Source organism: Eucyclogobius newberryi, unplaced genomic scaffold, assembly GCF_026437365.1.
Source record: "Eucyclogobius newberryi isolate DKJ021-1_F unplaced genomic scaffold, fEucNew1.0.hap1 SCAF_8, whole genome shotgun sequence".
NCBI classification, from domain to species: domain Eukaryota; kingdom Metazoa; phylum Chordata; class Actinopteri; order Gobiiformes; family Gobiidae; genus Eucyclogobius; species Eucyclogobius newberryi.
The window spans coordinates 20906600-20931847 of NW_027316500.1; the positions used below are offsets into that span (position 1 = coordinate 20906600).

Genomic DNA, 25248 nt, shown 5'->3' on the forward strand with positions numbered 1-25248 from the left:
AAGATAACTTCAGGTTACTTAAAGAAATTCCAGTTTAAACTGGTGTAAAGCCACCATATTCAAGAAGATTTAGTGATGCCATTTAACCTGAACATTTTCTTTATGTTTGACCACACTGTTGCTCTTCTTTAGCCCCATGACTTCAGTGGCAGAACGTTTAAGATCCAGACTGGTAGCTGTTTCAAATGGAATACTTGGTTAAGAAAGCACGCACCGGGTTTCTCATTAGCTTCTCCAAGAGTTTTGCTTGGCAGGATAGTTTTACAAAGGGAGAACAAAAGCTGTTTTCCATAGTAATGGGATACTTTTGTGTGAATTGTGAGATTAAGAACATGAGTTAAACAATTTACAATTAGTGGGGCAGCTCCAGCTCCTCAAACATCTGAACATTTTGACATTCTCAGTTGAAAAAAATATTGTTCGATATTAGATTCAAACGGAAAGGGGGTTGATAATACATACCAGATGACAAATATTAATATTTAATTATATTTCATAATTAAGTTTTTTTTTCCCCCCAAGATTGACAGGTGAGGCACTGCCTCCCCTGCCTCCCCTGAATGCACGTCACAGGTGGGGCGGTTAACAAAAGTAACTTAACATATTTATACGTCATACAGGGCTTAAGTGAAAATACTTGATCATCAGGTCTATTCTCATGTATTGGTGTAACAGCAACAGATCCAGCAACAGCGTCAAAAATATTTCCAGAGTCAGCAAAGTGCTGATAAAACGCATCACAAATGTATTTTTTGTCGTCAATCTGATTTAATCATTTCATTTGGTAAAGAGGGAGGAGAATTTTGTGATGAGGATTTAACCATTTGCCAAAATGTTTCAGGGTTGCCCTGTGATTCTGTGAAAGTATTGACGTATTGATTTGCTTTACGAAGAGCAGAGACATATTTATTGCACTTTTGATAAAACTGCTGCCAATCTCCTGCTGATTTGGTTGCCCTGGCATCAGCCCAGGGCAATAAACCACTAATTAGATTATCTCATTTAGAATCCTAACTGCATTTTAATTAGCTGTCGTTTTTAAACACTACCTGGGTAAAAACATTAAAATAAAATCTAAATTTATAACATTCTGTCTATTGCATCAAAATGCCTTGAAAACATGCGTCCTTACTGTGAATGGTCTTGCCTCTCCACATATATTCCCAGTATTGTAAAATACAATATTGGGAGTATACTCCCAATATTTTACAAATATGTCCACAATAATGCATAGAAAACCAAATTTACATTCATACGTGTACAATCACTATCTAAACTTACTTTGCAGGAAGCAGTTATTTATGTTGAAATGCAGAACGATTAAAGCTCTGCACATTAAGCAGAAAGGTCAGCATGATGAATAATCGTTTTATAATTTTGTTGTGGTAGAAAAATATTAAGTTGCATTTAAATGTGTTTGGTATTCTGGTGGGAAAAGACATGAGAAGAACAATGTAGCATCATTAACTAGAGAAGTGAATAATTCACTTCTCTAGTTAGTTCCTTTGAATAATGAATTATATGAAGTTATGTACATCTTATATTTGACATAAGATAGCATTATGCATCTTTATATATTTCATTGACTGACATTTCTTTTTGCACATTTAAAAACAACTTACAACAACAATTAAAACAAAAATTGTAGATCACAGTACGTCAGAATTTACTGTCTAAATTAAAGTATTACTTTCATGTACAGTCAGTGTAGGCCCTGACAGCCTATGGCCTGTGACCTGGGCCTTTAAAAGGAGGCTTCCTCACCTGCGCTGCCCCTTCTCGCCTCTGACGTCACCCGCCACCTGGGAGCAATGCAAGCGGCACGAGGACCGGAGCATTTGTTCTGATCGCCCCAAAAACACCCCAAAGTTTAGGCTTAAAGCCAGCGATCACACCAGCGTGTTAATCAGGTTGGTTTGCGCATCGTGCGCTCACCAAACCCTGCTCTAACCTTGCTGTATTACTCGTGCCGCACGCTCCCCAGGTTTAACGCCCCGGTAAGCTGTCTCTCTTCCATAGATTTATATTGTAATCAAACTCGCTCTAATTTAGCACTGTTTGTAGTGCGTGACGTTACGTGCAGGCTTTGTGCGCCGGGATTCCTCCCAGCCACGGCGCGCATAGTGCACAGATTCGAGCACCGGTATGTATCTCTTTTCCTCTCTCCCTCGCTTGTTGCGCACGGTTCTGGACATCCATCTGAGAGTTAATTTCCCAAAATTTGTACCTTATAGGATTGGTAACCCCGCGGGTCTCTCCTCCGACCCCAAACCCAGAACTTCCCTCCAAGTGCCCTTGGTGGATTTGGGCACGTTCGCACCGGCCCCTTTCTACATTGACAGACTGTAACATACCAACGTTTGGCGTTTGAGTGTCGGCTCTGGCCCCCAGCTGGACTGTGGGACTGTACCGGGTCCCAGGCCTGCTGCTAAGGACCAGCGCCACCTCCTGGTAGGGTAATTGGTTTTATTTTACTTTTGTTAGTTCGGTGAATTGTTTAAATGTGTCTACTGTTTTAGAGGTGTGAATGTGTGAATGAGAGTAGTAGTAGTTTTATTATTAAAAATACAAATGTTTTATTTATTCTGTCTTTAGATTTAATAAATTGTGAACTGTGTTCCTATATCTGAGTCTCCTGGTCCACTCAATCAAAGAATTTGCGCTTGCCTTACTTGTGTATGTGTCCCTGGCACCAATCCAGGGTGGCGTTGTTGGAAACTAATACAGTCAATAATTATTCATTTAACTCATAAATTGGAATTCATGTGGAAGACATCCACCTAAACATCATATCCCTATCGTAGCCACGACACAGGCAATAGAGTTATGTAAAGTCAAATACATTAGTCCATACCACATATACCTCATAAACCAGCCCCATGCAGATATTTTCCAACTGCCTTTGTCCAGCTTTAAGGAGCTATTCTGTGTGATTTGGGTTGATGGCACAATCTCTAAGGCTCAATATTTAATCATTTAAATTCAGCTGATGTGTTCCAGCTCCTGAACTATTATTATAGCAGCACTGACTGTGAAGGCACCAAGATAAAAATGTCTCATTGTAGAGTCAGACTTTGAACATGTGTGTGTGCTTAATGACAGTGTCAGGGCTCTCTGGCACATGGGCCAGTTATTCAGCCAGCGTCCCTGAAGCGCATCCTCTCATTAGAGACTGGCCTTAATGTGAGGTGTACAGCACCAGCCACAAGATATGAACAAAGAACACCAGTTCACTTGAGGTGAACCACCATTTTCCATGCATATTTAACCAACTGCTTTTAAAAATGTACAACATCTGTCTTCATAGAAATCTTCAGGTCTGCAGCTGTGACTATGTTGACAACTTCTATGGAGCAAATGCAACACAAGAAAAACACATTACTTTCACAATCTCAATTTATTTCAAGACATATTTCTGTACAGCCCAAATGTTACAGAGGTCTATGATTCACTCCAGTAACGATCAATGACCTGTCACCACACAGGCCTTCTCTCTCACACCTTGAAATGAAGCCTTTCCCTGCAGCACTGCACTTGTAAACACCAGCTTCTGACAAAACAGCTACAATTGTCTAGAAAATACAGTTTTATTTTAGAATAAACGTGCTAGCTGACTCACATACATCAATGCTACTGTTAAGAGATGTAGCATTTAAAGTGCTTCGGATCAGAGTTTGTCAAAAGCGTTCAATTGCTTTTTTCATTTCCATAATAGAGATTATATCATAGAGGCTGTTTTTGTGAGTTTGCGAGTTGCGAGGCGGCTCACATTCCAGAGTATGGTTATAAATAGTGACCTTGGATAGTATCTGAGCATATGTGAACATTTTAAAACATTCATGGTAGATGCAGTGCGGCTGACAAAGTGCGACTCCAGGCAGTAGTGGTTGTTGAGAATTTTGAGCCAGAAAATGTAGGTACGTGGGTCTGTTCTTGCCAAGTACAGATTGTACAACATTTCTTTCATGTATTTCTTGTTCTGGGGTGCAATATTACAATTAGTGAAGTAAGGCAATTTTGCATTTGGCTTGATCCTGGCGGTTGCAATGTGTTTTCTGTCGTGTTGTGCTGTGCCGTGACTCATTAGATGAATTGGCTTGAGAGCTAAGGTAGAGTGGAGACATTGATTTGGACATAGGAAGCCTGGAGTTGGATTAGGAAATAAATAAAAAAAATAGCTTGACATTACCTTTGGCTAGTGGGCCTCTCATTTATGCATACACACTCGCACAGTGTTCAGAGTGGCAACATAGGGGCAACATAGATTTCCTGTTTGGCTCTACTAAGCAATGAGAAGATTGGGCAGCACACAAACAGTGTGTAGTCCAGCTCTTCAGAACAGCTTTCCCAGTAGTGCCAAACACGACTCATCTTGATCATAGCGACACAGGCCTGATTTCATCACTTGTTTTTCTACCTCTGCTCCCTACAATAATCTCATGCTGCGATCTTTCTCATCCTCGCCGTGTATCTCTCTGTCCTTTTTTTTCATTGTCATTTGAAGTAATGTGCTTCTGTTGGCGCTGAAAAGCACTGTTGACTGCTTGGTTGGTTTGGCACATTGTTGAAGCGCCCGAAGCGCCCAATAGGTAAACATGATTTATCAGAGGCTGGATCTGCTCATACACACAAACTCTAATACAAGAGGCAGAGCAATTTGGATATCTGGAGGCAGCCATCTTTGCCAACAACAAACACATGAATGGAAGTGTATTTGTGAGCTCATTTTGTGACCGACACCAGCAGCGCTCAAAATGGAAGTCTTCATGTTTGATGCACTTTGTTATTAAACTTGTGTTGTATGACAGCACACTTTGTAAGTGGCTATATTTGGGAGTGTGGTCTGCTGTGTGAGTGTGCGCTATAGGAAGTGTGTGTCCCGCAGTGTTTCCCTGCCTCTATGTAGGGTGCATTATTGGACGCAGTAGACCGGACAGTGCCAGAGGCGTACAGGCGAGCGGCCACGCGGCGTGACAGAGAAGAGAGCAGCGCCGCTGTCAGAAGGCCTTTTTAACACACTGATGCTCTCCAGTCAGGGACGTTTTAGGAGCGACTGACTGCAAAAGGGTCTCAAGCAAAGGAAAGATAAACACAATTCTTCCAAACTCCCTCGGAAATACCTAAAGCCCCACAGGCTCCCTACCTGAAAATACCTAACTAATACCTTTGATGTTCCCAGAGATGTGCAGCAGCGGAAGGAAACACCACAACAGCCCTGACTCTCAAGTGCACACTCATTTCTACACATTTCCTGTTTCTGCCGTCGGTGACAAAAATGGGTGCAGCAATTGTAGTTTATTCAATTCAAAATTCATTCATTAAGTTAGTCATTTTACCTGAGATTATATAAAGTTGTTCAAATCATTCTCACTGATAAGAGCCTGACTTTAGATTTGATATATTGTGGAACCTGTTTCTCTTAAAGAGGTTATGATGCTAGGCTAGAGCTGATATCTGCAGGAAATCTATCTATTTGTGTCAGCATGACTGTAGTTTGTGGTTTCTGGTTCTATATGCTTATTTTAAGGTTAACCAGTTCACACTTCATACTCCCTCAGTTTTGATTCCAGTTGCTGTATTTACGCTAAATATTTCAGAGGCCAGGTTTTACAACAGGGAATTTCAAATTCATTGTAGATTTCCTTTCTGGGTTTCTAGGTTCACCACTGCACTGTTCAGTCCAGACTTAAAGCACTAACCCTACGAAACTTTAAAGAGCATGTCCCTCTGCTTTCATTTTTGGATTAAAAAATAAATGTGTCCTGCATTGGCAGCATTAATACCATCAGTGACCATACGCCTGAACACTAGATCGTACCCACAGGAGCAGCTCCTTTGGACAGAGGTCATTCTTCCACTACACCAGGCTCTGGAAATATGTTTTCCCAATCAAATTCAAATTGTATAGATTTTTAGGTAAAAGGCTACACTGTGAACTCTAGTTGTCTGCACTTGGTGTGAATGTTTTTTTCTATCCTATGCTGTAGAACACAAGCCTGCTTAAAAATGTTTTTATGTCAGGCCTAATATATGTTTTTTAATGTTTTCCAGTATAAATACTAAATGAAATGGAAAAACGCCACTGTTCAGCAACGTTGCACCTCAGTTCACCTCAGAGACTTTTCATTCCATACACTCTCTCTCTCTCTCTCTCTCTCTCTCTCTCTCTCTCTCTCTCTCTCTCTCTCTCTCTCTCTCTCTCTCTCTCTCTCTCTCTCTCTCTCTCTCTCTCTCTCTCTCTCTCTCTCTCTCTCTCTCTCTCTCTCTCTCTCTCTCTCTCTCTCTCTCTCTCTCTCTCTCTCTCTCTCTCTCTCTCTCTCTCTCTCTCTCTCTCTCTCTCTCTCTCTCTCTCTCTCTCTCTCTCTCTCTCTCTCTCTCTCTCTCTCTCTCTCTCTTCCTCTCTCCTTCTGGCTATTTCTTTTACACAACAAAGGTCAAACCCATGTCGTCTCGTTCTTTAACACTTAACACACTTGTGTCAGAGGTTACTTCTATATCAGGACTTTACCGGTGCTGCAGTCTCCTAGATACAACCATGCACAGAGATCATGGTACCTGGTATGTGTTTGCTTAAGTGGGACAGTCCCATGAATGTCCTGCACTGACTTCGATGTTCACTCTCTAATGCTGTTTATTAAAGAGACAAATGCTTTCTGTGGGTTAAGTTAGATTCTATCTCACCATAAGGTGATGTAGGAGGAATAAAATGAAAATGTCAGAGTCAGTCCAGTAGTGTTAATGGGTGAGTATTAAGCTCCTCAGGAAGTCTTTGGCTTGGGGAGGCATGAGCGGCTGGCAGGGATTGGGATCTTGGCCGTGGCAGGTTCTCGGAGCTTGCTGTGACTGAGCGGCTCAGGACTGGACTCTGTCCTCCCTAAATCCCTGTAAGGCCGGAGCACTGGAGTGCGACACTCACTGGGGGTTTGCACCTGATGTCCAGTGTTAAAGCACGGCAGGCCTCTGGATGGAGGGGGCAGCAGCTGCCTGCTCTGCAGAGGATGTCCAGCAGCGCCCCCTGGCTTTAGTGCAGGCAGGGACATGCGTTTGTGGAGACGAGGGGGCTGCAGCATGCGAGGGCACATCAGAGCACTGGATCCTGCCAGAGGCTCACACTGAGGCTCTCCACCAGCCACCCCCCGCGGAGAGCCCGGCCTCTGGAGCTGAGCCCTGAGCACATGACTCTTGTGCACGGGGTCGTCAGCTGCGTGGTGGAGCTGTGGGGGAGCGCACATCCGCTCACTGTGGCCCACGGTGGAGGCTGCTCTTGTTACTTTTCCCTGGTACAGCTGCTCTCTGGGGCTGGGGTGGAAAGGCTGTAGTATTTGAGGCTGAAAAAAAAAAAGAGTTATTATTTTAAGCAACATGAGAAATACTATATGACTATAACGAGGCTGAAACTGAATGGCCCTTCATGTTCAAGAAAACAAGCTTCCAGTACATCCCTTTTGGCACATTTTATTTGCCTGACCAGCCAAACCCATACACTTTGACAATACTTTACAAAGACGTTTTGGTCTGGAATCATATCCTGTCTCCCTGATTTCCAAAGCACGTGATTGACAGGTGGATTAACCAAATCAGAGAAACGCATGGTCTGTTCGTGTTTAAACAAACGATGGCGGCCCTTTAGTTATATATTTTGTTCTGAATATTACGAGGATATATGAGAAGAGACGTCTTCCGCATTTGAGACACGTGACACAAATTACAACAACAGTAGTTGGACTGCCCCAAGTTAGGAGAGATTTGACACCCCCCATGGTCCAATTCTAGACCCTTCTGCATTTGAACAGAATGTAGAAGGGACTGACTGGTCAGGCAAACATTTTATACTAATAGGTTTTAATCTTTGGATTATGTGAAACGAGTGAGGAGTTTTTGTGCTTGGTAATAAATGAATGCCTAAATTATTTCTGGACCTGTTTAGTCACAGATACACGCAGACGTAGCGTGACAGGAGCATGTACCATGTATGCTTCGGGCGCTATAAATGGACCTCTTCAATCCTGTGCAAACCAACAGTTCTGCACTCAGCGCACATTCGAGTTTTACTCCATTATTAAATATTTGTGGAGATGAAAGCTTCTCATTATCCAGTACATCAAAACAACACACTATGGCTTCAAATGAGGTGAATAACCCCTGATACAGCCACAGCTCAGACTCATTAGAGGCTCTACACTGCACTGTGGATTGGATTCGATTATAAAAGAGCTCATCCTATATTCTCCTCATTGTCGATTCCACTCATTTATTTGTTGCTTCTGAATTGTCTGTAGATCTACAATCCAGACCCTCCATTCTAACTCTGATTTAGAGGACATTTCACAGCGCAACCTAAAGTAAAGCCTGTATTATAATAAATATTTTGATAAACACACAACAATATTAATCTACTTCACATTATACCAAATGAGATTGAAATAGTATATGTACATGTATAGCAGCAGTAAGACTGTATTATCTTTGGATGCCTCTCTGTTCAAGACTGAATGAACTGACCACTATTTTTGCTATACTATAATTACTTCTCTTTGTCACAAAGATGTTTGAGACCACAGCTCCCCCTCCTGGTCATGTTTTGCCTTGTGCCCACTGACAAAAAAAAAAAAAAAAAAAAGCTCTTTGTGTCCAGTGTTTAGCCACAAACATAACTGGTTTCAGTTTAAGTAATTAGTCATTTGATAAATATGTTTAGCTTTGACATTTTTTATCTGTTTTCTTTACTGATTTATTCTGTGAGTAAGCACTTTGTACCAACTCCTAAAATAACTGCTTTGTTCCACTTGAGGAGTGATGTGTTATGATGCCAAAGCACATTTGCAAATTAGATCAAGCATCAGTAAGCTCAACGGCATTAGCAATGATTGTTTTGTTCTGCCGTTTCCTCAGTTCAAGAAGGCACTTTTATTTAACATCTAAACTACAGACATCTATTTTGTGATGTTATATTTTAATTGGACTTCTTGTTTTTTGGCACTGTCCATGAAATAAATAACAAATAAATAAATGAACTAACTTTCACCATGGACTGTATGGTTTCTATACGCTCAAAACCTTCATTTGCGCCAAACAGCTGTCTGCAGCAGGTACTAATAATTAGATAAAAGGGCTTTGCTGGCAAGAATTAAATACCTCGGCTTATAATGACAGCCATTTACAAGTCGAATGTGAATCACCAGCCAGGTCTACGAAACTGTCCTTTTCAGAGGCACCTGGACTATAATGTGTATGTGAGACTCAAATATACCAGTGCAGATGCTCCTATTGTGATCTTTTTCTTGGGTGCTACTGAGTGAGGAGAATGGCTCAAACATTATCAATTTAAGAACAATGTTTCTGTATCATTAAAATATACATTTTATATGAGAGTATTCAAAGTTTAGATTCCAGTGAATGTAAAATAATAAATAAACCACAAAGGGAATTAATCAAAGCATGCATTATGGTAAAAGTATGAAAGAGAACAAAATGAAATAAGTAAAATACATTTTCCCCAAAAATTGGTAAATTAAATTTGTGCAAGAACATTTAAAAATGACTTGAATCCTAATTAAAACAGCAGAGCAATGGCCTCAAACTGTCAGAAGTTTCAGGCGAACAGAGGAAGTCTTTCAGTGTGAAAACAGTGTCAAACTTAAAAGTATGAAAACATGAACGATTCATGCAAATGGAAGAGGACGTGCTGGTGTCACAACACATCAGGACCAGGCACAACACAGCGTGCAGATGGAGAGAGGGCGCCTGTCGGCCGCATGTCAGAGGAAAGGTTACTGTACCACGCTTTGTCAGTGAAGAACTGCACTAGATTTTCCACTTCATGGGTTAGGCGCAAAAGAGAAGAGAAACAGCGGACTGGTTTAACTTTTTAGATGACAGACGTTAGGAAGATGCTGAAAGAATTGGTAAAGAACTTTGAATGAAAAATGTGTACACAAACACCTGCTTCTTCTCATTTTTAAAAATGAAACTGGTAAGACTGGCAAGACTGGCAAGACTGGTGACTGGTTCCGACTTACTGGAATTTGCAGGGACCTTGTTTCTATCCAGCACAAGGACAAGGCTTGAAGCTGGCAGCATGGTTTGATTAATCTTATGTCATTAGCTTGATATTGCCTCAGCCTTATGGGTATAAAGAACAACACATCCTCAGAGCAAGTGTACAGTTGAAATAACCAGTAAAATGTGCATTTCCTTAGCTTTGTTTTTCCATGTTCACCTTTTTTCTCCCCCTCACACCTGTGCCGTTCCCGTAGCCCCTTTGCACACTGTGGTTGTGTTTACCTGCTTCCTCGACAAGCTCTTTCACATACAAAAGGTAAAGTTTATGTTATTGTTTCCAAAAGCCTGACTTTTCCAATAAAATATGCACACACAAAGATGAACAGGTTCCGACTGTGAGCATCACTCCAGAGTTACAATGTACAATGCTTTCAAAGAGTGTGTGACAATGTGCTTTTATGATTTCATGAGCTGCATATGCTGAAGATCAGGATAAAACAGCACCAGTTTTTTAAAGGATTTGGACAGGATATGACTAAGGTTTTAGGCTGTTAAATAAAGTTGTTAGGAGGCGAAAGCAGTTAGACTGTTAGTAAACAAACAGGATGAAAAAGATGATGTCACCTCAAAACCCCTGTTACTGAGAAAATTAAATAACAGGAAAAAAAAGTTTTCCTGGCAAAAACTTTTTCAGATGATAATATTGTATTGGTACTTACCTCTAAGCACCATGTATGGATTATTATTATTATTACATAGTAAATTATGAACATTGTTTTATACAATTGCTAGATGGTTTTAACATGTTCGGCAATTGTTTCAGATGTTTTTGCACTGCGTTGACTGCAGACTGTGCAGAGGAGTATTAGTGACTCACTGTGTCTGCGCTGGTGCATGCTGGGACGGGCCAGGCCCTGGTGCTGTACCTGCCATGGGGACAGCATTGGGGAGGGCAACACACCCTAAGCAGAGGAAAGACACAGGACAAAGGCATGACGGACAGGAAACACACAACATGCTCACACGTCAAAGTCTGCAGCGTCATTTGAGAAAAATCCTCTTCCATTATAATCCCAATAATAAACATTTATGTTTGACATAGACCTGTGTTTTAATAAAACGAAGGGTTATGTCACAATTAAACCTATATTTAATGCAACTATCAGAATGATTCACTAGTCTAACGGGTTGATTCCACATCATGCAGCTCAGCTCCACGCTACAGCGCACCACAGAGTGCCTCCGTCTGAGGGCGTAGACTCTCGCTTTATAGATGCGTTTTGTCTCTCAGGGCTGCGCAGGGCAAGGCAAGTGCTTCACACGACAGGAAAAAAAAACAAATAACCTTAATTTCAATTTAATTTTGCTGACGTGAGTCACACATTTTCTCTTTCCCATATTTATCTAACATTGGCAACGTGACTGGAGTCTCCGGGACGGGCACATCGCTTTTTGATTGATTCTTTCCCATGTTTGACCGTCCCTAGACGTCAAAGCGCTATCTGCCTCTGCACACGTCTGTGCTGAGCGCATGTATCTTTTACAGCGACTCTCTAGAAGACGCCTCCACCGTATGTGTGGCACTTTTGTATCTTTAATAGTGAACTCAGTCTCGTCTGCCCCCTCCCTAGATCTAGCCATTTACTCTACAGCAGGAGTGGGATCACTCTTCAGCTCATGTCGCATCAGTTTCCACATGTTTTTTCTTCAAAACATTCACATTTACATTTCAACACAACTGATTTATTCAATAGAGTATTTAATGTTATGTCACAGCACAGAACAAACTTGGTTTGCGGTCAGCACGTTGAGAAATACATGCATTTCAGAACACTCACACAAGTAGATATTACCACCTGACAACACTCACCTTAGGTTAGTTCACGTGCAACAAGCAGTGGTTAGTTCATTATAAAAGAGGAGAAACAGCCATAATACCATAAGACAAGTGTCCTCATGTCACTTTGTGTCCTTGTCTATTACTGAAATCCATTATCACTCCGCTATGCATCTGAATGTTTATTTTGAAACCGGAGTTGTGCTGTGCTTTAGAGGCCATTAAAGAAAGTGGGCATGCTGAAATAATGTTTCAAGGAAAAATAAAAAGCACGGATGTTGTCAATAGGCCTCCATATGAACCGTTGTTTAGCTGTTCTTTTGTACAATATCTTCTTTCACAATATGAGTTTCTGTCAGAGAAACATTACGAGAGGCCAGCCATTGTATTTCAAGGTTCCAAATCTTATCGAGCGAACAAAGCCTTGGGTTAAGCTGTCTAAAGAGCGTCCAGACCCCATGGGGAGAAGCAAAGTGAGGAAGCAGCTGAAATATCACGTTGAGTGAACAACGCTTACTTTATCAAATGCTTTTCCAGGCTGGCTTTAAACAGCAACACAAATCAAAGACATATAGAGTACACAATGTTTGAGGGTGGGGAAAATGGAAAGGCTAAGAAAAGAAGGGTAAAAGTGACTTCTCAGCATGGCCTCCTGCGAGGAGGAACGGCCCCATGTCCTCTTCTGAAAACCAACAACTATTTCAGCAGGTGGCCTCCACAGAAACCTTCCATTGTGCCTTCATTTGTGGAGTAGAAAAACCTGAGGCACTGAGAACAAGAGGCTGTGTTGGAGGGCTTTCAAACTCTTCTGACATTGTGTGGCAGCTTTATTAGACCTACAGTGCAACATTGGTGCAGGCATTTTTCTATGTTCCTCCTGCTCTTGGAACTGAAGGTTCTTTCAATAAGCCACAGGGGAAAAAACTAAAGGGCAGGAACAAAATACAAATTCAAATGTGAAAGATGTTTTACACTATTCCATCAAAGCTATTATTTTTCGGACCTGCTGTCAGTGGTCAGTGTGTGCAGTTTCGCTGAATTAAAGAATGTGCAACACAACATTTGGCAAACATGACATGTCTCAAAATGGAATATGCCTCCCTGTTATACACAAAGCAGACTTCCTATTCTAAATGTTGCATATGCTTCTACTGCCTGGCTCCACTTAATTTCCTGAAGGAGAAGCATACATGAACTATATAAAAAGTTAGATAGTGTTTGTGCCCACTGGGGCTCCTTACTTCTTCCATAGAAGTAATGCACACTGAGGATTTGCTGTGCAGGTTCCCATAAGCATATGGTAAAAGTGTCTAAGTAGTTCAGAGATGAAAGAGAAAGCCGTCTCGTCTGAAGACTTCTCCATGTAATAATCAAAGAGGACAACAAAGCCATGGCCCTGTGTGTGTGACCCAGCCTTTATCAGCCCGACTCCTCTAATCCACTGCACTTTTGGAGGTGGGCTACAGCTAACACCTCATGCCTCGCCACAATCTCTCACTTGACTGAGTCTGGCAATTAGACTGTCACCTGTCTGCTGCCGTGCGCTTGCATAAATGTGGCTCTGGGAGTGGAAACACTGCTGTCTGCGACGGAGGAGCTGGAGAGGGGATGCACAAGCATTCTTGGCTTTTCTGCGCTCAACCCAGATCAATGAGTCCACCGATCCTTCCTTTCACCCGCAAATTAGCTGAAAAAGTTTGGAGCACTTGCTTTATTGAAAAACAGCTTTTATCTCTTCACTGGTGCGCTAGCTCTGTGCTTGGTTTTGTCTTTCACACACCTGTCATTCAGTGTGACAGGAAATGGATCTAATTATAACGGAAGCGTCGGGCGGAGATGTAATGTCAGAGGGAGAATAACAGAGACAGGGTGAAAGAAAGAATCGGTGGAGTGAGAATCTGTGATAAGAGAAGAACCTGGAGTACTGTGACGAGGTGATGAAGAGGATGTTTAAAAGACGATGAAGGAGGCGTTCTCATGATGCTAATGTTGCAGGAGTGTTTGTTTATGAGGGTTAAAATAAGGTTTACACTGCAGTACAATGTGTGCCCAGCTTGTACCCCGAGTACACACTTCAGTCCAGATCCACAACGTCATTTTGCATTTGCAGCGAGCGGCAGAAGATGCACTGATCTGAGTGACTGATTTTCAACGGGCGGGATTCAAGTCGTGGAATATCTGACATTACAAGAAAGCGCTGTTACAAACCCATAATGCCTTTTAAATAAAGATCTGTGAAACTCCATCGGCTTTGAGTGGATTGAGATCTAAAATCCGGGCGAAAACACTGGTTAAACTTTATGGACAGTACTTTATGATAAGTTCTTCTGTAAACTATGAGATCATATCATTTGAGAAATGGATAGAAGATAATTTTGTACTTAATTACTTAATCTCAGCATAAATAAATCCTCCTTCATCTTCGGTCCAAGCTGCCTAAACCAGGCTCCTGATAAAAGCACCTCGATAACAGCATTAAATCTACACATAGATTTGAGTTTATGACCTTTGACCTTAATATGATTCTTGGCTTCTCCTTTTAGGTTAGCCCTTGAAGATAAAAGCAAGAAGATGACTGCTCCTGTGCTCTACAATACAATGGTGCCTCACAAATCAGAACAAAATAAACGCTGTCCCATTTGTAACGGAAAACTAAACAATGCTTGAGCAAATAAAAGCAAGGTAGCTTCAAGTATAAGGATAAACTCACACATCTCTACAAAGAGTTGTGTGAGAAATACAAAAGAGAAAAGCAAAGTATTGTTCAGCGGCGGCTGGAGCCGAGCACGCTGGAGGTGGTATTCCTGTCAGCATGCTCCCAGATCTTTCAGGTATTTCAAAGTAGGAAAGAAGACGACACATTTGCCTCACCCAGTTTGTTTATTCAGTTTGCCCTTGTTATTTTGTGTGCCTACAATGATAAATCCACTCTGTATTCTGTTAAGGCTCTCGTAATGTACGCTAAGCACAAAACGTTTACAGAATCCTGCCTTGTAGCGCCGGCCCTGGATTAGTGGTTGCCATGGTAACTACTGCTAAACTATATGTGCCGGAGCGACACACTGGGACTACTACAGTTTGGTCTTCGATGTGATGTGTTTAGGGTGCATGTTTTTAACAGAATGAAATATTAAACTAATGTACATCTGTTCTTTCTTACCACCGCGCTCCTCAGTGAGGGGGCATGCTGCTCCGTCACCCTGTTGCACTGAAGGGTGGTCAATTAGAGCTGGGTTCACGCGCCGCCTGCCTGTGGCGCCACTGCTCGGGGATCGATATTTGGCTGATAATGCACTATTATGGCCAGACCACAGATGTTTCTCCCCCGCTCTTTTCCTTTTCTTATTTTCCAAACCAATAATGCCCTCTCCTTTTGCGGGAGCTTTAGCTGCACGCTTCCTGTTCAGTGTATAATTGTACTGAAATACTGACTAGACAAGTGCCAGGCTAATGAAGTGTATTCCATAAAGAGGATGTAGTATAGTCAGCAGATGCCTCAGACACAGTTGGATAGACACTGGCAGCAGGTGCATTAAGTAGAGTGACTCAGCAGGCTAAGGTTTAAAATAATATTCTCACAGCACAGTAAAATGAGCAGTGATTGACAAATACTAATAAAGTTTGGATGTACACTTCCTATACACTTGACTATAAATGTCTGTGGAGTCTTACTCACAGTGTTAGCAGGGGGTCGATAGTGAGTCTGCGTGCCCTTGTCATAGTGCTGCTGCTGCTTCCGATTGTCAATCTGCTGGCTACTGGTCCGCAGAGAGTGGAGCGCCCTCTGCTGGTGGCACTGACACTTGACCTGATGTCCCTGAGCAGGCTAGAGTGATAAAACCCAAGAAAAAATTAGGAACAAAAAAAAACAATTTCACTCTTGCATAGAGGGCCAGATATTATAAGCTATAAAAGAGTTTGGTATTCCTTGTTTTGCACTGCTCTTTACTGCAAATGTGTACAATAATAGATAAGGCTTTTCATTAGTTCAGTTTATTGAATGACCTCTTTCTCTCTCTGTAGAATGTATCAGAGAGCTGTTTCAACATTTCTTATATGTTCAATAAACCAGTGAAAATTGCTACGTCTGATGAATTTGGTGTTAAAGCAAAGTGAACTGAACAAGCTGCTACTACATGAGTATGTATCTGACCTTCTGCATATTTGTGTAGCATTCAGGCTTGTCTGTGACTAGGGTGGAGGTCTAAACAATTGGCATGGGAGAGTGCTTATTCTAATTGGAGGAGGCATGTGATAGCAGCGCTGCTGGACAGGACAGCCATTGACATTTTGGTATTTGTGGATACGGCATGGATTTGAATAATGTGAGCCGGGCATACAGTTGTTTGGCTAACAAGGAGCTGGTCAAGACACTAATGAAAGGCAGAGTGTATGGAGGAGTTGAAGCACAGCAAGCACGGCTTCTAGTGAGTTCAAGAAAAGTTAAGAAAATTAAATATATGTAAATCTTCAATAATACAGGGAGTATTTTTTTTTTTTTTTAATGAGTATTCAATATACAATTTAAAACTGCAAGTTGGATAAATTCAATGAACTCAACACATCAAGGTATCGTTTTTAAATTGAATCGTGATCCTTTGAATCGTATTGAATCGTTTCACACAGATAAATTAATGTAGAGAATAAATGAAAATTCTTAGATGAATACACAGTAACAGCATTTCATTAGAGAAAACACCATTGATGCAAACACAGATAAAAACACATGCCACAGTTTGAAATGCCTTTCATATCCTTTTTTCTTGTTTTGCTAACGTGGGATCATATCAATCTGTGACCTTTGTAGTCAAATATCTAAAACATCTTGTTAGAAGCTTGGAAAGCTGGTTTGTTTGCAACATGTACATTTGAGTGCAGAGTGCAGAAGTTGCTTGTTCTCTGGCTTTTTTTGTGCTAAAAGCTCATTATCACAGCATCAAACAACAAACATTTCCCTTTGCTTGTCATTTTGCCTTAAAGTTAGTGGAAAGAGCACAAGTCAGTGCTTTGTGTACAGCGGCCGCTGCCGTTTTCATAGCCAGCTCCTGTGTAGAACAACTCACCATTTGTTGGGGCTGTTGTTGTAGCTGTTGACACTGCAGCGTAAGTTGAGCTATAGTTCTGTCTCGAATCCTCAGCTCCTCCCTGAGACCTTGCACTTCCTTAATCATCTCCTGAAGCTGCAACACACACAATAACACACACACACACATTTATATATACATCTTGTCGATGCAGTGGGTTACAGCAGTATATAAATCATACATTATATTCAATCAATAACCGCACTAAACTCTGCTCACCTGTGCTGTGCTCTTGTCTTCAGCCTCCACCTCGGCTACATGTGCTGAAGAGTCTGCATCTTCAAGCTAAAATTTAAAAAACTGAACTTACAGGCAGATGTGACAGTAAACCACAGACGTGAAAAAAGCCTTGAGCATTCTGTATTTACATCAGGTGAAAAGTAAACATACACAACTTCCCCTCCACTGTAAACTGTCAAAACTTTGTCTTCCAGAGGCACTATGTCTAATTAGACTTTTAAACATCTGAATCAGACATTTGAGGTAAAGCCAAAGCCCCCAAAGGAAACTGGGATAAGCTCAGTGTTTGCTTAGCTTCAGTCAAAATACAATCAAACTTGTCCTACAAAGATAAAAAGAAACAATTCCGCTGGCCTTTACAAAGGTCACTAGAATGGTGGTTATAGTAACACATTTTTGCTTCATGTTATAATATATAAACCATTTCATGCTTGAAACTGTTTGGTTTTCCTTATATTTAGTAACATGAACATCTACACGTCTTCCTGACTGTAGCTGTAACTATGGCCTTACTTGCAGTAGATCTTTGAGCCGGAGCAGGTGACTTTTGAGGGCGCTGCAGTCCTGGGACATGTGCTCTAGTGTGAGTTCATCGAGCGCCGGGATGTGGCCTTGCTGCTTTCCGTCAGAATAAAAGGGTCGTGAGGAGAACCTGGGCGCCTTGTAGCCTTCGTAGTGCTGAAAGCTGTGCATTCTGGGAAAACGAGGCAAAGGTTACTGCGCTGACATCCTGAGCAACATTTGTGATACGAGTGTTTCAAACCTGCTGCTGTTGTGGAAGTGATCCGGTGCGCTCCAGCGGTGGTGTCTCCGTCGCGGCCCCAGTCGCCCTCGCTCTGAGCGCTCCACGTGGGACATTTCTACATATGAAGTTTACAAACAAATGGAAAGCCACAATCAAATACTAATTTATATATATATATATATATATATATATATATATATATATATATATAATCCCTTGTTTTAAATGTAAATGTTATGTCATAAAAGCGGTGAATTCATGAATTCATGTGTCAGTCATCTGAATGGAGGAGCCGACTTGTTCAGTATGCTCAGTCCCTTCTCCACCCTCTGGTTCACATGTGGAGAAACTCTTTGATAATGAACAGTTCTGTATGTATTACTTGTCCTTCTCGGTGCCTATTTCTTGCTACTGTCTCCAACATCAAATGCAAGCACACAGACTCTGGCACACTGACAGGCCATTTCGTTTTTAAGGAGGTAAAAGGACAGTATTTGGCAACCTTCATTTATAACCGTGAACTGAACCATGAATGCAACAAAATTGACAACAAACAGAGTGCTGGAAATCAAACAGACCCCTGACCTCTTCCTACTGTATGTGTTTGAAAGTCTGTGGGCCGAGAAATAGATAAATGTCAGCAAGATTCAAATCCAAGGAATTCATTGGCCATGGTTGAAATACTTTACCGGGTGTCACCACAGCACAGCCTAGTCCAGAGTGAACCTTCGACATTCCAGTGGTCTGTTCTGGTAAACTTCTCATCAACTCAGTAAAATGTCACATTAGCACTTTGGGAATATAATCCAACTGAAAAAGTGAAATCCATTCAGCCTGGGGAAGCGGAACAAAATGACTTCTGCGCGGTCAGCTGGTGGGGCGTTAAAGGGCCAGAGACGAGCCCACCCCCTCAGCTTGCACCGGTCTGTGTCGTCAGACCCAAAGATCTAGGGCGGAGACAAGGCTGAGCTGTCAGGGAGAAAGCAGCTGGTTTCAGGAAGACCATGGGGGAGTGACCAGTCTAGTGTCAGGAGGGAAATGTGAGGGTTAGAAGCCTGGCCGCTTCTTTTCTCTTCAGTGTTTATTTGAAAAGTGTGGTGTTGCAGAGTTAAGCGGCAGCACAGACGGCAGAGGAGGGGCACCATGACCCCGTGTCCGGCCTCTGCTCCACTCTTCATGTCACTCCCTTCACTCTCTCTTTAGTAGCAGCTCATGATGTAGAGAGCTATAAATATGACTGCTTCCCAAAATGGAGGAGGCTTGGCCTCTACTTCCATTCACATTCCTCTGGAGTGAACATTCCTGCACCTCTGTCACAAACAAGAGCGCTGTAAACAAATAAACAGCAGCTATTGTCAAACTAACAGTGCAGACTTTTCAACTGAAAATGTGATCAAATGAATACAAAACTTGACATCTGTAACCAGACTATGTGATGCGGCTCTATGTCACATTAGTTATTTGACAAAGTCTAATAAGATGACAATTTAAAAGCGTTCTGCTTATGTAGAAAGAACATATAAACAGTGGTGCCATTGCCAATTACAGCTGCATGCATCTGTTCACACAAACTTTTCAGCAAGAATATATTGGAATAGATTTGCGCAGACTAGCATTGTGTATGCATTAACAGATTTCAAAAGCCAGATTCACTAATTTTATTCAACTCTTCTAAGCAGCAATACAACTGGAAACAGTATCCCTAAAACCTTGATGCAAATGCATTCATTTACAATTACAATCTGAACTATTTTAGCTGGAGGTGTGCGATTATTCAAAACTAATGAGAAACCTCTATTCAGTGAGGCGGAAGCATTTGTCATGGCCAACAAATAACCTTGTACATTTAAATTCTATCAGTATCAGTGTGTTGAATGGGTCTGAAGTGCTGACCGTGCAGATCGTCCACAGGCAGGTCCACATCCAGCATCAGGTCATCTTCCTCCAGCTCTGCGGCTTCCGAAGGCTCCAGGTTGTTCAGGATGTCCTTCAAACACATTACGACATCACATAAAACAACATTACAGGCCCATTACAACACCATCATCAACACAATAAAGTCATTCAATCATTTTAAACTCAGATTTAGGGCATGCCTCTCCACCACATTGTGCCAAGACAAATAGTTAAAACACAATGAACTCTAATATGTCCCATTCGGAATATCAATTACTTACACAAAGTGTGCTTATAAGTAATCGCCTTCTGCCTTGACGTCCACCACTGTATCAATGGCAGAGCTAAAATAAAACATTTTGCAGTGCTTTGGCTAAGAAAAGAAAGCAGCACTGCGACTGCCTACTGAAGTAATCATGTCACTCACCAAACCATATGGTCCTGTCTTGAACAAATGCAGTTATAAAGGACAAACATCTGGCAGTAAATGCCATTTTAATAACATTCTATGTGCACTTGTTCCTAATGTTTTGTTTATTAAAATATAAATATGCAGGAGGTCTAATTTTCAGTATCAAACAACCCAAGTGATGAAATGCAGTCTCATTCAATACATGAACTTGCAAATAGCAGAAAACTGGAATAACATTTTTGAAAACGACAACAAAAACATCTTTTTAAGAGCTTCAAAACAGTTTGCCTGCCTACGAGCATTGCCTGCCGAATAATTCAAAACATGCCCATAAGCGGAGGAAAGAATCAAATAGTTCAAAGCTTTATTTTCAAGGCAATTTTGTGCCTCAGAAAACCCAAATTGACAGTGCTTTGCCAGGAAATCACAAGCATTAAATTGCTTGTTATTATATTGTTATATCATAGGGTGATAATGGCTGGCTTAGTTGATGAATGAAGTAAATATTATGTAATACATATATACAAAACATACAAATGCAAAATATAAATTCAGCTTCACAAAAACAATCTGTGGAGATGTGAGAATGTCACAAATCATTTTACTTTTAGATTGAACTAGGAGGGTTTGTTTTGAATCATTTGTGCTCAAATCAAAAACTTACTTCAGAATAATATTTGAACCGCAAAATGACAATATATTTAAATATTTAGCATCTTTATTACTTTGAAAAGATTGTGCTTCAAGCCAATTCTGCACACACACAGATGCAGTGGATAGAATGGTCCACTAATTGGCCACAAAAATACAACTGACAAAAGAATATTGATTATTCTGAACAATTCAACTGAAATATTGCAATGAAATCCATCAGGCAGCGTACGTGTGATAGATTTCCATTGAGGGAAGGCTTGGGCCAATTAAGGCACTGCTGCTATACGCTTCCATTTGTGCGGTGATTATCAGGCAGGAGCATGTAGATGACTCTGACACATGCATATTTCACGTATCCCCCAAGAGCTCCATCAATCCCACCTTTGCAGCGTGATCAGAATGAGGACTGCTTAAAGCCGTGGGCTGGGCTTGAAGCACACCGTGTTTCATGGCACACACTTGACTCCAGCCGTAACATCTGCCAAAGCTTCAAACCAACACGCTCGGATCAAACAATGATTAAAACTTCAAAAATCATGGAAAGTCGGGAGTGCGTGCTGTTCTTTGATACTTTAAAGCCAGCTAACTTAAGTTAGAGGCTGATGAACTCACAGAGAAAAAGAAGTTCATTACACAGGCCTTAATTCTACCCGTGGCTTTCTTCGAGTTTGTCTGTGAGATCTTTGGCAGACATGGAGCATTCAGGGTTGGAATTTTAATTAGGTTCATGGAGAAGAATTAGGCTAAAGGCAGAGGAGGCTGCTAATTTTCCACTCAGTAAAGACACATACTTAAGATTTAAAAATAAATAAAAAAAAAAAAATAAAAAAAAGAAATGCTGAAAACTTAAAATAGACTATTGTTGTCCTTTGATTATTTAACAGTTAAATTAAGTTAAAACTAATATTTTCATATTAAATTGAACGCTACCACCCATGTCCACATTTAGTGTGATCTACAATCACCAACACAAGCCCTGAAGAGGCTTCCTATTTGGGAGTGAAACTCTTGGTCGCTAAAGAGTAAGTTTAGCTGTGTTGAATTTCATTCTCTGTAAAACTAAAACTAAAAGTATTTGCCTGGATGTCTCAAAACCCTCAACATTTAATAAAATAATAATTTAAAGATATAAATAAACCATACACTGTGAGAAATTTCTTAAGCATAATATTTAACTCAATAAAGTAAGCTCAGCAAACACAAAAATCCTAACTCTTATACATCATAAACCAGGCCGGCAAACTGACTTGTTCAGTCCAAACCCCTTTGTCTGAACTCTACAGTAAGAGAAAGTTAAAGGTAACTGAGATGATTAGGACCCGCTTCATAACTCTTTCACACTGTTACCGTCTGGAAGGCGCTACAAAGTCCCATTTGCTCGTCGGAACTATACAAAAAAAAATCATTCATTCTAAACGCCATCACCTCACTGAAAACGATGAGCCAAGGCCGCATAACTTTTGCCTTCTTATAGTGATGTGTTTTTAATATGCTTCTTATGCGTGATGATGAATGTGTTGAGCCTTGTCAAGGAGTCATTGTCTGACACCTGCCAGGACAGACAATTGACCTTATTCCGCCCCGCCCACTTTTCCCTTTTTTCCCACGTGATCGGCACTTTTGTTGTAATCACAATTCCAGTCCAACGGGAACTCTATTGGTTTAAATGAAGGAAAGGTCTTGAAGCTAAAAAATGCATTAAAGTAGATTGATTTGTGTAAAATATCCAATGTTCACCTGCACCCACAAGTCAACAATGCACCGATTCCCTGGGCAGCCCGAAAACGGCTTCTTAGTCTGTTTAGAACTTATTTCTCTGGAGGTCGGCAGCCCTATGATAACTAAAACAACCGGAAGAAGGATTAGTTGGAATGACAGTGCCCAGACGGGCTTCCGGAATAAGGCATCTATCTTATATTAATGAACTATTCAAGTGTGGATGCATAGTGGTCTCTTTGGTTACTTGATCTAAATACAATGCTTCAAATAGACCGCTTACTTCAAGTCTAATGAAATACATTCATATTAAAGGGCAAAATATCAAGCTTAAAATAAAAATATGATTGACACTGAGATATGAAAGAATATTTTTGAGTATATTTCTTTATTTTATAAAAAAATATTGAGTTTACCCAAAGCGCTGTCTTTTCTTCTTCAGTTCAAATGTTTAATTTCAGCGTGCTTGTTATTGCACTCACCTGAGGACATGTGTTCATTCATGCCTGCATTAGTGAGGCGAGCTGGATCAAAGTCTGACCATGAAAGCTTCAATGATGAATTACATCAGTCCATCCACGTGTTAGAACATGAAACAAAGTCAAAACTGTACGGACAGGAATCAATAGTACCTCAAGAAAGACTCTCGACTGCTAAGGCTTAGAGCTTTAAGCGGTGCTGGGACTGTGTGGATGATGTGACCACGTTGTGCAGTCATAGAAACATTCCTCATATACTGCAGGGGGAGAATGCACCAAGCATGGAAACCAGCGACTTTCTGGCTGAGAGGCATGAGAAGATCCAAATGAAAAGCTCACGCTGGTCTTCGAATCCCAAACATGGAGCTTTGGAGTAAATTACAGGTCATGCAAAACCTTAGACTGCAATGGCTAACTGGTGAGATTCTAATTTAAAACATGACTCAAGACTGTGCTCACAACGTGCAGCTTGCTTGAGTTCAAAATCTAAAAAAAAAACTCTAGAGGAAAAGTAGGTTTACAGCTTTAAGGGCCGCTCCTGTCGATGTAGAATCAACACAAACAAAAGCTGCTGATGTGTGGACCTCATTTATCCAAGAGCAGAGCGAAAAGCCCGGGTGTTCTGTAAACGGCCGAGCACTCGACAGACAATAGGTTTAAGCACCTCAATCATTTACACACTAATGAACTGACCTGTCATCACCCAGTGCCACAAAAGCCAAATATAAAGGCAAAAATAAATAAATCAGGGGTAGAGGAGGAAGCTGTGTGGGCAGGATGCTCAGAGGAGAGGAAAAGGGATTATAGAATCGGAAGAACAACAAGGGATAATGGGGAGGACGCAACAGATCGAGAAGAAGTGGAAACAAGATGAACAAAACTTTATATGATAAAAACAAAAAGAAGAACTAGCCAGAAATATAAAATAATGAAGAGAAAAACATCAATATGGATGTCTTTTTTGTGTCTTGCTATTTAAATTTGAACTTGGACAATAAACAGTGGAAAGAAACAATACAATTCTAAAGCCAAGTAAATTACATATATTAATTAGGCAGTTTCCAATTAAACATTTCAGACATGTATCCCTTTTAGCTCAAGGCTGTTTTTAAGACAAACAAGATTATGAATTGTCATCTAATTATGCAGCTTTTAATAGCACTTGCTGGTGTGATTCTCAAGGTTCACTAGTATGAACAAGAATATCCCACCTCTAAAAAGCTTTGGGAACTGAGCTGCCTGGTGCATTATGGGAATGTTATTTTGCTCTCAGGTAGCCCACTGCTTGATTTGAGCCGCAGCATATGAATGCAGATAGAGCCATATATAGCCAGAGAAAAAGTGGAGCACAAAGTGGGAACGTGTAGGCAAACATAAGCAGCTTTTAACAGTTACACAGTGCCACCAAGTGGATGTAGCATTTAACTGCACCATGACAAATACAATTTCACAGCCTAATTTGTTTTTCCCCTTTGCCAAGTAATCAGATTTTGGGCAAGTCTAATTTTCACTCACTGGGTTCTTGTCTGTCATAGTTGTACAGTTAAGCTTCACTGAACATTTCATAAATGAGATGTGTTGTGTAAAACTAAAAACAGGAGGCCATATATTGGAGCATCCAATTACCTTAAGTGGGCTCATTTCCTACAATCAAATAGCTCGCTGTAATCTCTGAAAGGCAGATTCCTTATTCAGCCGATACTCTCTTACTCCCATAATCATTCACCAGATTTGCCTCTACTTAAAAGTCATTTTGTGATTGCCTTTGTCCTCTTCTGCTTCTTCTTAACACAAGGTTCTAAAGTTCTAAAAATGCCTCTTGAATCATGAGCTCATGCTATTAATGGTGGGTGCCACAAGCAAATGTAAGAAAAATTACTAAGCAGGTATTAGCCACTGCAGGCATGTCGTTTTTTTTTTTTTTTTTAAAGACCTAATGACTGTTTTGACATTTTTTACATCACATGATTCATAGCAACGCTAATATCGTATTATATAGTTCATAATCCAGTCATTTTAAGCTCTTTATAGATTCGAGAGCAAAGGGATCTTGGTACAAACTACTAAAGAGGAAAGCGAGCTGGTAGCAGTGTAGCAGGCGCTGCAGTCGTGGTCCGGTCTGGATTCCACTCAGGGAGAAAAGACCTTGGCACGACTAGACAAAAGCTGGCAGGAAAAACTCA

At 40.9% G+C, this 25248-nt stretch overlaps 1 protein-coding gene across 4 annotated transcripts in view; it reads right to left on the bottom strand.

The window, feature by feature from the left end:
* Window positions 1-3382: 3382 nt before the first annotated feature.
* ccser2a (coiled-coil serine-rich protein 2a) overlaps window positions 3383-25248 on the bottom strand; it is a 30273-nt gene continuing 8407 nt past the window's right edge. For 2 of the 4 annotated variants that reach the window (XM_072436611.1, XM_072436610.1), the window contains exons 4-10: window positions 19802-19895; window positions 17927-18023; window positions 17677-17857; window positions 17143-17208; window positions 16903-17019; window positions 15516-15665; window positions 3383-7328 (exon numbers count right to left, since the gene is read on the bottom strand). In XM_072436611.1, coding sequence (XP_072292712.1) covers window positions 6759-7328; window positions 15516-15665; window positions 16903-17019; window positions 17143-17208; window positions 17677-17857; window positions 17927-18023; window positions 19802-19895 — 1275 coding nt within the window. In that variant the 3' untranslated portion in view covers window positions 3383-6758. Of the gene's footprint in view, window positions 7329-9779; window positions 9817-10879; window positions 10965-15515; window positions 15666-16902; window positions 17020-17142; window positions 17209-17676; window positions 17858-17926; window positions 18024-19801; window positions 19896-25248 lie in introns of all 4 variants that reach the window. The other 2 variants (XM_072436612.1, XM_072436613.1) reach the window with 2 other exon arrangements.